Raw genomic sequence first — 14,075 nt, 5'->3', positions numbered from 1 at the left:
AAAATAATTAAGGAGGTGTATCATGGCTACACCGACTCTGTTCTAATTAATTATTCGCAGGTGTGTCATCTGACCGGTTAGAAAAGGTAGAAAACATTTGAAAATAATGGAAATTGCCAGCTCACCTGCCCAATTTTTGATTCGTGAATGCAAGATTACAGGTAGTAAGTGGAAGGGTTAATATTGTGCAGTGTGCAGTTAACAAGTCGAAATTCTTCGCATTATGTATATGTTTAACCGGTAAAAAAGGTAAATATTTTTTTTCTAAATATGCAATTTATTTGACGAATCCGTAACGCAACTGAGAAAATGAGTGATGATAAATCTAAGCAAGTCGAAGAAGGCCATGGAAATAGTGTTGCTCCAATTCCACAGCCAACCCCTTCTAAAAGTTGGGTCACCTTTGATGATGAAACTGAACCAAAGACAAATTCGGATAATGTAGAACCTCAGACCAAATTGAGTGTAGATCCATCTTCAGACAATGCTAAACAAAAAATAGACGATTCCCCTGCAATTATTTCAACGGAAAGTGTACAAGTTAACTTAGAAAGAAGTTTGAATAAATCTGTTACTGAAAATACGAGCAATAATCTTGCTGTGTTGGATCCTAAACCCTTAAGAAACATTGAGTTACCAGTAGCCACAGTCGAACCAATTAGACAAGGATTTTGTAAGCATATCTACTGAACATCGAAAGAGAGTTTAATACAAAATATTTTTTTAGTAAATGGGGATGTTATAGTGACTCTTTTGCCAGTAAATTCGCGATTTCCATGGATTACACCAGCTGTATTCAGACCAGAATTAGTACCAGAAGAATTAATGGCACAAGGTTTAACAGTGAGTAGAAAGTTATTTTTATATGCACAGAGTGCAGGGTGATCCCATATATAAATATACCAGGTGCTTCTCAAAAGTGGCTCATCCCTATAACTTTTATTTTTTCAGATAAAAAACGAGATTTGGTATGCTAGTATCTGACATAAATTAGGATTGAATGACGTATTCAATTGTTTTTGGTCACTTCCTGTTTCACCAGAAATGACTACAACTTTTGATTTTTAAATGGCACCCTTGATATTTTTTTTTACTTTATTTGATAGAAAATGACATTCTGAATAGAATGACATATCATATGTCAACTTTTGACATTCTTGCTTAATAAAAAAATGTATTTTAAATTTTAAATTTCAATCTAGAGTGCCATGGCTATGTTAGAAATACTAATTCTTAATCAAGGAACCTTGGAAAAATAGATTTGATTGTCTAAAGTTTTTAGTATCTTGTCCTGGCCAGTTAGAAAATGCCCAAATCGTATTTTTAATCATATCTCAATTTTTTCAAATGGAATGAGGGTGGCTCATTAGCATATTTGGAAAAGCATTTTTTTTATGAATAATTTGATACACACTTGGTATTTCGAGTGAAATTTTCATTACAAACCGCAAATTATAATTTCAAATAAACCATATGCGAAAATGTCAAAAGTTGACATATGATATGTCACTCTATTAAGGGTGTTATTTTCTATCGAATAATGTAAAAAATACTGAGAGTGCCATTTAAAAATCAAAAGTTTTAGTCATTTCCGCTGAAACAGGAAGTGACCAAAAACAATTGAATATGTCAATCAATCCTAATTTATGTCATATACTAACATGCCAAATCTCGTTTTTTAACTGAAAAAATAAGATAGTTATATAGGGGTGAGCCACTTTTGAGACGCACCCAGTATATTAGCCAATAGCTGTCTCTTTAAATACTGGGTTTAAACAAAAGTTTAAATTTTGAAATATTAGAGTTTTGTGTCAATTGCCACATAAGTTTTTTTATACATTTTTTTAATATACCTGTGAGGAATAGCCCTATATCTGATTCTTCAATTGAATTGACAATTTTTATTCATTTTAAAAATACAACATAATCAAAAAACGACGTCAGCGGTGGCTATGAAATCGCTGTCATTTTATAAAATAAAATTAAAGGGTCATTAATTAAAGTCATCGATCGTCATTTCCAAGCCAACTGGACGTCGTTTTTTTCTCGATCATATGGTATAACGTTTGTTGGTACTGTATGTACTGTACGGTGTTGATAACAATTTTAAAGTGACAATGGATATTGATTGGCATTTGAAATTAAGAAAAATATGTCAACAGAAATATCAATGAACAGATAAAAATTGGTTATTTAACTAGAGTATTCAACTACTACTTCAACAGCTTATGTCAAAATTTGACAGTTCGATTGTTTTTTTGTTATTTTTGAAAATTAGTTTTTGTAAAATTATTAAATTAGTATTTGAAAATTATGTTGAACACAAAACCTTAAAACTTTCATAATTTAAACCGGTCTCTAAAATCAATATTTGTATGGTATTTAAACACCCTATACATCCATTAAAGAATGTAGGTAAATAAAAGTTTAAATTTGATTAATATGTTAGTCATGGAAGCTATTATACTCAATTATGGAATGCATGACATTGATAAAAATAATTTACAATGCCTTAGATAAAAACAAATTGCGTTGCAATTTCCTGCGCTAAATGTGTTAGGTACTGTTTTTTCTAATAATAATGTTTTAAATATCTTGTAATTTGCAGCTTACTGTAGAAGAATATGTTCAAGCAATGGAACTCTTAGTCAATGATGTTCGCTTCACATTATATAATGTTTGCTACAAGCGAATATTGGTAGTTTGGATTACCTTAGCCTTTATTGTGCTACTTAGTTTATTATTCTCCGGTAGCAACGGAGGCACTTTATTTGGTTTAGGTATTGGATGGTTGATATTAAATGCAGGAGCAATATTTTTATCTATGTACTTAAAATTTAAATTGCAAAGAAACTTAGAGAGGTAATGAAATGTTAAGTAATTGGTTATTGAAATGGGTCACTTCAAATGAAAATTATTTGATATAATTTTCTGTAATTCTTACATGAATTTTATTACAAAATTAATTATTATGAAACCTTAAAAAAATTTGTGTGTGCACTATGTGCGCATATTTGAAGTGAAACTTCTTACTAACAGCTATTAAATTGAAGGGTTTGACGGACATGTTTGAAAAAATGTAGTTTGGAATGTTGAAAAAGTAATAAATTAAAAATTAATAAATAATTAAATTCACTTTCACATAATTTGTATTAAAAGACCGTCTGTCCGTCTGAAGACTCCATTCGAGTACCTCTATCCACTTGCCGAGTTTGGTTCCAATTGACCCATAATTAAGAAAAATCCTGATGATTATGTCCATTTGGTTTGAAACGTCGAGGGCGTCATCCTGTAGCCCGTCCCCAATTATGCCGAAATCGACCCACATTTTTCTTCAATATGAAATTCTTCATCCCCCAAAGGAAACGTCGCGTCGGTCGTATCCAACTTTGCAGGGTGGAACCGTGTGCACTGTCGCTCGCATAGCCTACCCTCCAAATTTGGTCGCGATCGGACGACATCAATTTTTGACGTTTATTACGTCAAAACTAACTGTCATAGTGACACGTGTCGTACACGGTCAAGTTGGCCTTAATCCAATCTATCAACATACCAAATTTCATTTAAATCAGTCCTTATCTGTCCTTATCACTTTTTCTCTCGTGTGTCGTGCCACGGCCTTGAATTTTTACACCCAGCACGCGTAAAGAAGTTTCACTTCAATAATTTGAATTAGTATTGAATAGACTGGACAGAAATTGTTTTTAATTCATTTTTTATTAATTTTTATCAAGTGATCCAAATCAATTTGTCTCTAATTTTCAATAGTTTTGTTCCCAAAAGAGCCTTGCAATTTTTTGGTAATTCCAAAACATCTTAATTCCAAATTTTTAAGATTCGATATATTTTTAACATTCTTAATATTTTTAATTCCTTATACAGACCTTTTTCGGGAATTTATAAATTTATATTGATAAAAATTCTGCATCTTGACAAACTGTTTACGTCATTTCTAAGTCAACTTGACAACTTTTTTTTTAATCACTGTTGTACTACTTTTTCATACCAACAAGGATTTTTGCATGAAAAGTTGATGTCATATATTATGTCCTACTTTAAAGTCATAGCCACCTACTGTAAAATATTTAATGGTTTTATTTAGTTAAGAAGTCACTTGAGTGAGAGAGACAAATGCTTGGTTAACTTGACTATTCATATCCTCGGTATGTCTCGAGAATTTTTGTCGATACTCGAAGATTACTCGGTACGCAACACCACCATGTGTGGCCTACCTTGCTTAAGAGAATCGAGAATACAAGGTGATTTACTTATTTTATGCCAAAATCGTTTGAAATAAAAAAGAGTAATTCCCAAAACTACTGTTTTCATTTAGCCTGAAAGATTGCCAGATAAATCTCAAAATCAGAGTTAAAGAAACCAAATAAGCACGTTTATGCAAAACACAACTCATGCAAATGTTATTTCCCACATCAAATTATGCACACGAAAATATGAAGTATTTAAAAGAATGTCAATTATAAAAAAATTTTCTAATCGTTTAAAATAATTACTGATTTGTACCATTAGGGTTGCCACCTGTCCTTTTTTGAAAAAGGCACTCTTTTTGGAACAAATTGTCCTTTCAACTTTTTTGGCCTAAAAAGTCCTTTTTATTTACGTATTTTTATTAAATCACCACAATACACCAAAACACTTTTACTTTTACACTGGACGCGCGTTTCGCTAACCATGTTAGCATCATCAGCAGATGATTATAAACTAAAGTACAATCTACAAGTTGAGCCTTTATATACTCGCCCAGTGGGCACCGAGTGGGCGTGGCAAAATCTAGCCAACCGAGTCAGAGCCCACTGAGCGTAACAGTTAGATTTCTGCCACTAGAGTAGTAGGAACAAAGAACTTGAAGGAATTGGACCGTTATCTCTGTTCATACTATCTTTACATTTATTAATTCTGATGCTTTCATATGCATCTAATTGCCTGTAATTTGAGACTTGTTTAATTAATTTTAAATTATTAAGATCTATACAATGTTCTTTATCAACAATATGTTCGGCAACGCAAGATTTATCCGGTCTACCATATCGTATCTGAGCTAAATGTTCTTTAAATCTAGTTAATATTGATCTTCTAGTTTGCCCAACATATTTCTGATTACAATCTTTACAAGAAATTTCATAAATACCCGACCTTTCCAGTGGAGGTGTTTCATCTTTTGGATTACCTAATAATTGTTGTAATTTATTATTAGCACTATACACAAGTTTATAATTGACATTCTTAAAAATTCCTTTTAGACTACGGGATAACTCTCTTTCAACGTATCTTTCTCCACTTGAAAAGTCGAATTTTCAGAAATCAATAACCTATATCTACGTTTTCTAATTAATTTATCAACTAGTGAAGGAGAATATCCATTACACTCAGCTACATTCCTAATGTAATCTCTTTCTATTTCATATCTTTCGTTGGAAAGTGGGAAACTAAGTAATCTATGAACTAAGAAATTTAAACTAGCCATTTTATGTTCAACACTATGATGTGATTCATTAGGAATATATCTGCGTGTGGTCGTATTTTTCCTATAGATATCAAATTCCAGGCAATTATTAGCATTTCTTCAGCAGTGTTTTTATTTTGCTGTGTAACACCAAAGGTTCCAACCATCAACTGTAATAGTATTTTTACTGAGAAAATTATCTACAGCAACCAGCAATATTCCTTTTATCCAAATTTAATTAAACATGTTATAAAACTTATAAATACTATTGTTTTTTTTTCAAGCGTCACAAAAGTATTAATTTTTGCGACGTGATTGCAATATAAAAAAGTCATTTTAACGCCAAGGCATAAAAGTAAAGCATTTTTACTCCTATATGCACAAAAGTACGTAAATATATTATTAAACTGACATAATGTGTCAAATTCAACGAGTGTAACCATCATTTTTCGATATATTATTACTTCCAAGGTATTACTTTTAAAACTTTTTATATTAGTTGCAACGTTGGAAATTGTTTAAAAAATTATTTGGTAATGTTTGAAAAAAATAGCATGTTCTATTTGGAGTAAAAATTACTTTTTGTGCTTTGCCTGTAATGTCAGACATACAGCCTCGCCACAAAAAGTATCATTTTAATCCTAATAAAACTGAAAATCTGAAATGATAATTTTGAGCTATAGATTATTCTACTAAACTGATATCTTTGCAATTACATTTCACTGTATTAACTCTCTAAAGCAAGATCTATGGGAACAAAACTTATTATTTAGAAAAGCAGTTATTTTTTGAAGAAAAGCATTTGAAAATATTTGTTTCTTATTTATTAAGATGCTTGGCTCAAGTCAATAAGCAATTTCTTCGACACAAAATTGTGCTAGCCCTGGACGACAGAGGAAAAATCTCATGTCACAAAGTGAATCTCTGTTTTATCTTTATGGATTCGGCACCGTGCATTGCCCGTTTGCAGACAACCATTGACCAGCAAGAACGAGACCCTGCAAGTGGGTGGGAACAACGCATGGATATTACAGCTAATGATATTGTTATACAGGGCAACAGAACTACACGACTCTCCAGAAAGCAGGTTAGTTTGATTGTATTTGTAGTGTGCTTGTATTTTGTCCGTTTGAATTACTGGCGAATATTTTTTTGTGCTAAAAGTGGGTTTAAATGCTTTTGACTTAGAACATATAATTATATAATATTATAATAATATCCGCCGAATATAAAAGAAATGCTATATTTTATTTCATTATCATTAACCAGCCTGAAGTGTTCACTGCTGGACGTAGGTCTCCCTCAAATCTTTGTACTCTTCTCGGTCCTGTGCCACTTGGATCGAGTTTCCTCTAAATCTAATCTAGTAAATTTTAAATTAACGTCTCCTTTTTGCTGCCCCATAGGGGTATACGGGTACAATACGGGTATTCTTTACACGGCATCGACAGCTATCGGTACGTACGGCCAATGAGCGTCTGGTTAATTGTTGTTGTCATAGTTTTAGCTGTCATTAATAGGACATATAACAAACTTGTACCGACGACTATCGGTATCTCCACCGTTGGGGTTACCAAGGACACGATAGAGATACCCATCCTCGTCAACTATGACAACAACAATTATTATAACACATTTTTACTATATACAAATACGTACCGAGAGCTATCGTAACTTACTGATACCGACGGCATCGACAATCGTCGGTGTCGGTAAGTTACGGCAGTTTTTTTATATGGTACAAATGTGTTAATTGTTGTCATAGTTATCAATCGGTCATAGGGCATAATATGTCGCAATTTGTACCGACGAGGATCGGTATATCTACCGTGTCCTTTTTAACTCCACGGTAGAGATAGTCGTCGGTACAAATTTGCTATATGTCCTATTAATTACAGCTAAAAATATGACAACAATAATTAACGACGCTCATTGACCATATCACTATTTACGTACCGATAGCTATCGGTAACTTACCGATACCGACATCTATCGGTACGTACGTCCAATGAGCGTCGTGTTAATTGTTGTTGTCATAGTTTTTAGTTGTCACTAATAGGGCATATAGCAAATTTGTACCGACGTCTATCGGTGTCTCTACCGTGGGGTTAACAAGGGGACGGTAGAGATGCCGATCCTCATCGGTACAAATTTGTGATACCTGTCATAGGGCCGATCGATAACTATGACAACAACAATTAACACATATTTACTATATACAAATACGTACCGAGAGCTATCGTAACTTATCGATACCGACGATTGTCGATGCCGTGTACAGAATAGCGCCACAGGGCTAATCTGGACGGGACCTACTGTGTTTACGCGGAATCCGAAACGCGGTCCTCAGCCATATCATGATCAATGGCCTACCTACTTGGCGAATGTCTAAATCGACTCTTACTCACGAGATATCCGATCTCATCCGGCCTTAAACCGGCGTGAATGAGCAGTGTGTATCAATAGATTTTACACTCTTGCCATGGAACAACACCACGACAGAGTTTCCAGACGGTCGCCCGTCCATCCACTAGTATCGCCTTACGTCGCTTAACTTCTGTGATCAAACGGGAACTGGTGTTTCGATGTAACTGGGCTGTTGCCGTAAATCTAATCTTATCTAGTTTCCTCTTCTGGCGGCCAAGACACCTAAACAGGGTTAACGCATTAAAATGACAGGCTGTCACTGTCCCAAGTTACCATTACCATTATATGCTTTCTGCAACACATTACTTTAGGTGCCGATTTTCGTGTGTACAAAAAGTACTGTCATTGTATTCAGTACAATAAGATGTACTGAACAAAGAGCAAGTATCTTCCCAAGCGCATGTAGTATGTATGTATGTAATCAACACTTTTTCAAGACAGCATTTTTCAAGAATTTTTTTTTTTTCGAAAAATTTTCAAGACTTGTGCCGACAGTATACAGAGTGTCCCAGGCTGAGCGTGCATTAGAAGTTTCTAAAGAACTACTATATCTAGATCAGAAATTTTTTGCACATCCTTGTTTCACAACGAGATCTCGATTAATAATATTTTACATATGGCAGCACTTCCGGAAATACCGGAAGTTGACAGCAACATTCTTATTTTAAATGGGTGCCCCCATTTTTTATTACAGACTTATATTCTCTGTAAAATTTTATGAATTTTGAACTTAACCTAACACTCTATATCTAACATTAACCGTTTTTGGGAAAAAAATTCGTCACACGCTTTGAATAAGAAGACTAAGGAAGGAGCATATCAAAAATCTTAGGCACACCGCGATGGGCCTCAAATATGGCCGACTTAAATTCCGGTTTATCAGTGTCGTTCTAATTTTATTTAAAAAATGTAAAACTATAATGTAGGGTAGACGTGGAGTAGACTCAATAATTTGTTGTTTTATTTTACGTTGTGAATAAATGTTGGTAGTTATTAAAATTGTTATAAAAATATATAATTCTAATAAAAATAGATAAGTTATAATAAGTATTTATTAACACAAACATCCGATACGCTACTGAAGCAGGTAAGTCAAATTAACGTATCTAAATTCTTTGACATCTAATCTTTGACAAGTAATAAATAAAAGCTAAAATGCAAGAAAAATATATAATTTAGTTAATTTAAGTGAATTTCATAAATGATCGGTTTACTACACGTATGTATATTATATAGTCACTTACTAGCGAAAAGTTGTTCCATTATTTCACTCAATTTTGCCGAGATCTACCGCACGCTACACAACCAACTATTTTAGAGTCTTTTCGATAAATCGCGATAGTGTCATTGTTAATTTAAGTTCTGCCACAATTTCCATCTAGATTTACTACCTTTATACAACTATCAGTAGTAGAATAAATAATAAATAACATAAAATAAGCTCCATAAAGACTGACATATCCACAAAATTTCAAATCAAATTCAAATGTGTCAAATGAATCGTCAAACAGAACTGTCAAGGATCCCCACCCTAGAGAGCTTTTATGGTGCCTTTTCCGCCCACCATGCATGAATACATGGATAGCATTATGCTCCTTCCTTAGTCTTCTTATTCAAAGGTCACACGTTTTTGAGACAAAAATCACTAAATTTGACTTTTAGGCTATACAATTTTTTTTGACAGGTATTTTTTTTCGTCCAAAAATTTTAAATATTTTTTTTTTGTTTCAAAAACGGTTAATTTTAGGTATAAAGTGTGTAACATCAATATTCATAGAATTTTACAGAGAATTTAAAAGTGTAATAAAAAATGGAGGCGCCCATTTAAAATAAGAAGTTGCTGCCAGAAACTTTTAATGCACGCTCAGCCTGGGACACCTTGTATATTGATTCCATAATATATATTTTTATTATATAAAATATATATCAGATGATCAGACAGTTTCCATGATTAAGCGGAACTTTGGAATAGTTCATCATCATTTAAAGTGCTTACTTACAATCTAAAACTCTTTAATCATGTTGTATGTAACATACAGGGTCGGAATTTGTGGCCTTGGGTGCCGATTTTCGTGTGTACGATGAGTACCATCAATACGCTCATTAAAATACGATGTGCTTTATAAATAAAGAAGCAAATATTTTCCCAAGCGCATGAAATCTTAAAATCTAGCGTCAGATTAAGTGTTTATATAATAAATACTTGGCATTTTTGCTCTCTCCGACTTACTAGATCGCTATAGTTATTCACTTCTAGACATATGAACACCGGCCCAAGGTTTCAGTTGCCAGAGGGGTATGTAATGTTAAATAGTGATAAATTAAGGCAAATATTTACTAGCAGTTGATTGACTTTAATTTATTAAAATGGGAAGTTACTGCTATAGCATTTCTTTATTATTCTTTGGCAGGGTATAGTTTGGTGTGTAGTTATTTTAGTTATGGTCTATTTATCTTCCTTCACTATAATTTTGTGTACATATCTGTCAAAAAGAACAAAAGTGTAATAAATACATCTACAATTATTAAGGGGGAATAGGAATGGACAAAAAGAAGTCCAGAATAACAACACACCCAATATTGCCCTATGCCGAAACTTTTTGTTTGACCAAGACTTTGTTTTGACCGGCAGGGTCGTGCGGAACAACTCTACCTGCGCTATATTCAACGATGGGGTAAAGATTTTCTTCGTAGACGTTTAGACTGGACCATCGATGAGGTGATGGGAAACCCAGCCAACCCAAGGCACTTACAGAATGCACTGTGTCCTTGTCAGTATGCCGAGGACATCATGGCTAATAAAGCGCCATCTATGGACGAAGGACGAGATTGTTGTCCGGTCTGGTCCCGATTTATGACCAGATTAGGAATCTATTAATTAGCAATAAATTAGTAATGATATGCAAGGGTACCTGTTAGATTTATTTGTACACTTTTGTTTCTTTTTTAACACAATATAAATTCACACTTTTACGGATTCCCATGTTTATAGGAAAGAGCGGCATTGTTATACCTGCGGTATGTTTCTCGATGGGGCCGAGACCGTGTCCGCGGTCTCTTACTTAGTCCCCCTGCTACTGGAGGACGGCACTGTGCGTCTCTGACGTGCCCCTGCCAATTTATAGAGGAGCATCTACAATGCAAACCTCAAGGCAAGTTAACTCTTGCATCTTTCTTTTATCTTCCAAATCAAACGGCTGTTAATTCCTCAAATAGTGCTTCGCAGGTGTCGAGGGGTGCTCCCCATTGCAATGTGCAATGAATGTTAGTTACTATTTTTTTACGTTTAACGTACTATACATAAAATATGAACAAAAAGCTTTATGATCAAACGTGTCTTGTACGATGACAAAAAAACAATTATTATAAAAATTTCATTAGAATTTTTAACTGTCAAAAGTGAAAGATCGCTTGGTTAAAAACCTTTTTGATCACACGGTACTTAGAAATGACAATCGATGGTATTCAACATATAATTTTTTATACAAAAATATCGATGATCATTCCTAAAGTAACATATCAGTTTATCTTAACAGTCATATACATATCTAAGAACCAACTTTTACCATTTTAAAACGCTTTGGTTTATTTTTGAACGTATAAAATCGGAAAACTTAATAAATTAATTGCTTTAAAATCTTGAACATTCGGAAATACTAAAGAAAAATATAGTTTTCCTTTCCTAATTTTTTTTATTTTTTCCCCGTTTTAAAGGCATTATTAAGTGAAAATTACATTAGAACTGTCAAAATCAATGGCAATTTGATTATAAAACTCTTTTAAGATAGTTCTCTACTATTCTGTTGTTACGTAGTCACTTATTATCAATAATAACTTCCATCATTTTAATATTCCATGTTGTACCTGATTTTTCTTCTCAGTATTTCAATAAGTTTTAAACGTACTTTTATTCTATAACAAACATCATAAAAACCAGTAATAATTATTTTTAAAAAAATTATGAATAAACAAATAATTATTACTTGTTTATTCATTATAATTTTTTTAATTAGAAAATGTATCATTATTTTTCCACGTCTTTTAAAATGTCATAGAAAAGAGTTACTATTAAGATGAATTTTGCCAATTGCTTTTTAATGTACTATACCGGATGCGTCTCAAAAGTGGCTCACCCCTATAACTTTATTTTCTCAGATAGAAAAACGAGATTTGGTATATAACATAAATTAGGATTAATTCACGTACTCAATTCTTTTCGACCACTTCCTGTTTCACCGGAAATGACTACTACTTTTGATTTTTAAATGGCACCCTCAGTATTTTTTTACTTTATTCGATAGAAAATGTCACTGAATAGAATGACATATCATATATTAACTTTTGACATTTTTGCATATGGTTTATTTGAAATTATAACATGGGGTTCATAACTAAAATTCGAAATACCAAGTGTATGGTATCAAATTATTCGTAAAAAAATGCTTTTTCCAAATATACTAACGAGCCTCCCTCGTTCCATTTGAAAAAATTGAGATATTATTAAAAATACGATTTGGGCATCTTTTAACCTGCCAGGATAAGACACTAAAAATATTAGACGATCAAATCTATTTTTCCAAGGCCCCTTGATTAAAAATTAATTTTTGTAACATAGCCATGGAACTCTAGATTGAAATTTGAAATACGATTTTTTATGCGAGAATGTCAAAAGTTGACAGAAATGTCATTCTTTCCAGAATAAAGTAAAAAATACCGAAGGTGCCATTTAAAAATCATAAGTTGCAGTCATTACCGGTGAAACAAGAAGTGACCAAAAACAATTGAATACCGTCAATCAATCCTAATTTAGGTCATATACTACCATACCAAGTCTCGTTTTTTTATCTGAAAAAAAATAAAAAGTTATAGGGGTTAGCCACTTTCGAAACGCACCTGGTATGATGTCTAACAGGCGAGTATCATTAATTTATTGTGTTATATTAATATTTTAAATAAATTATTTAAACAAAAATATTCAAAATGTTTCAAAGTTATATGCGGAATATACTTTTGAAAACTTAGTCTGTTTTCATTTAAATATTTTGGGTATCTTGGTAAAAATATCTGTAATAGTTAGTGTCATTATATTATTGGCCACATAGATTCCAGAACATCTTTTTATATTTATTTAAAGCCATATAGTATTTTTATTAATTGTAATTTTTTAATTGAAAATAGAGGTCTAAAATTTCAATGCATACTTTTTTCTGTGGCTTTTTTATGGAATAGAACATAAATATTATTAATTTTTAACTTATGAAAAAAGTTGAATATCACGTTTGAAGTACTATGGATCTGATACCTATAAAACAAAATTTGACCTGATTCAATTATTAATTAATCAAAAAATGGTTTCTATTTTATAGTGAGATGTTACATCAATTTTATAATTTTACCTTTTATTTTTGTGGATAATCTGTAATAAATAGTAACTGACAGATCTGGCTTAATATAACTATGCATTTTTCTTACTAATAATTAAAATATTACTCTATTTTGTGATGGGAATTGCAAATGCAATATAATATCTATTTTATTATTAACAATTGTTATTATTTATTGCAAAACATATTTTAAAAATGTTCTCAAAAATTTGTACTTATTTAACATGTATGATGCACGTAGTCTGAAAGTCACATTCCGTCCAAGTTTACTGTGAATTATATAATATATACAAAAAATACATCTTTATATATTAATGCTTTTGTTCTTATTTCCCTAAACCTTAATGATTAATCATTACATTCTTTCCATATTAAAATTCCTGGGCAAGGGCTAGTATTAAAACACTGCTTTGATTTATAACAAAATTAATTTTAGTTTAACTGTGCCTATATTAATAATAAATACTGTATTAAATTTTACTTATTTAATGTTTATAGGTTCATGTTGTCTATACTTTTCTGATGAAAATGTACAATCTGAAGTTATGGCTTCTATGAATATACCCAGGTTACCAACACGTACATAAGTTATTGAAGATAACTTTGACACATTTAGGTTGATTGTATTTAGGTCAATGCTGTTGTACACGTTGCTTTTATCCATATAAGTATTGTTATCCAGAAACATTCCATTGAAAAGTATTATATTTCTTTATTATTATACATTTTTCTATAAGTATTATATTGCAGCAAATAAATATCAACTACGAATTTGATAATGTTCTATTCTAGTTTTCATAACA

At 32.1% G+C, this 14,075-nt stretch overlaps 1 protein-coding gene across 3 annotated transcripts; it reads left to right on the top strand.

The window, feature by feature from the left end:
* Positions 1-17: 17 nt before the first annotated feature.
* Positions 18-14,056, top strand: LOC115879655. Of its 3 annotated transcripts, XM_030896565.1 has the most exons (6): positions 18-673; positions 728-843; positions 2,609-2,862; positions 6,293-6,548; positions 10,881-11,040; positions 13,771-14,056. In XM_030896565.1, exons 1-6 carry the CDS (start codon positions 310-312, stop codon positions 13,857-13,859), a joined length of 1,239 nt encoding a protein of 412 aa, XP_030752425.1. In that variant the 5' UTR covers positions 18-309; the 3' UTR covers positions 13,860-14,056. The 3 variants fall into 3 exon arrangements, with proteins under 3 accessions (XP_030752425.1, XP_030752424.1, XP_030752426.1); XM_030896564.1 differs by lacking the exon at positions 13,771-14,056 and having other exon boundaries at positions 10,881-12,186; XM_030896566.1 differs by lacking the exon at positions 13,771-14,056 and having other exon boundaries at positions 20-673; positions 10,521-11,023.
* The last annotated feature ends 19 nt before the right edge of the window (positions 14,057-14,075 follow it).

Source organism: Sitophilus oryzae, unplaced genomic scaffold, assembly GCF_002938485.1.
Source record: "Sitophilus oryzae breed Bouriz unplaced genomic scaffold, Soryzae_2.0 scaffold_1583_pilon_pilon, whole genome shotgun sequence".
NCBI classification, from domain to species: Eukaryota; Metazoa; Arthropoda; class Insecta; order Coleoptera; family Curculionidae; genus Sitophilus; species Sitophilus oryzae.
Note: the sequence above shows the minus strand (reverse complement) of the source record. Positions and strands in the feature narration are given on the sequence as shown.

Bases quoted from the DNA above. Each gene is read 5' to 3' on its own strand.
- LOC115879655 (XM_030896564.1), top strand. From the start codon at position 310: ATGAGTGATGATAAATCTAAGCAAGTCGAAGAAGGCCATGGAAATAGT. The intron at 674-727 runs GTAAGCATATCT...ATATTTTTTTAG, and splicing joins ACCAATTAGACAAGGATTTT to TAAATGGGGATGTTATAGTG. The intron at 2,863-6,292 runs GTAATGAAATGT...TTATTTATTAAG, and splicing joins TTGCAAAGAAACTTAGAGAG to ATGCTTGGCTCAAGTCAATA.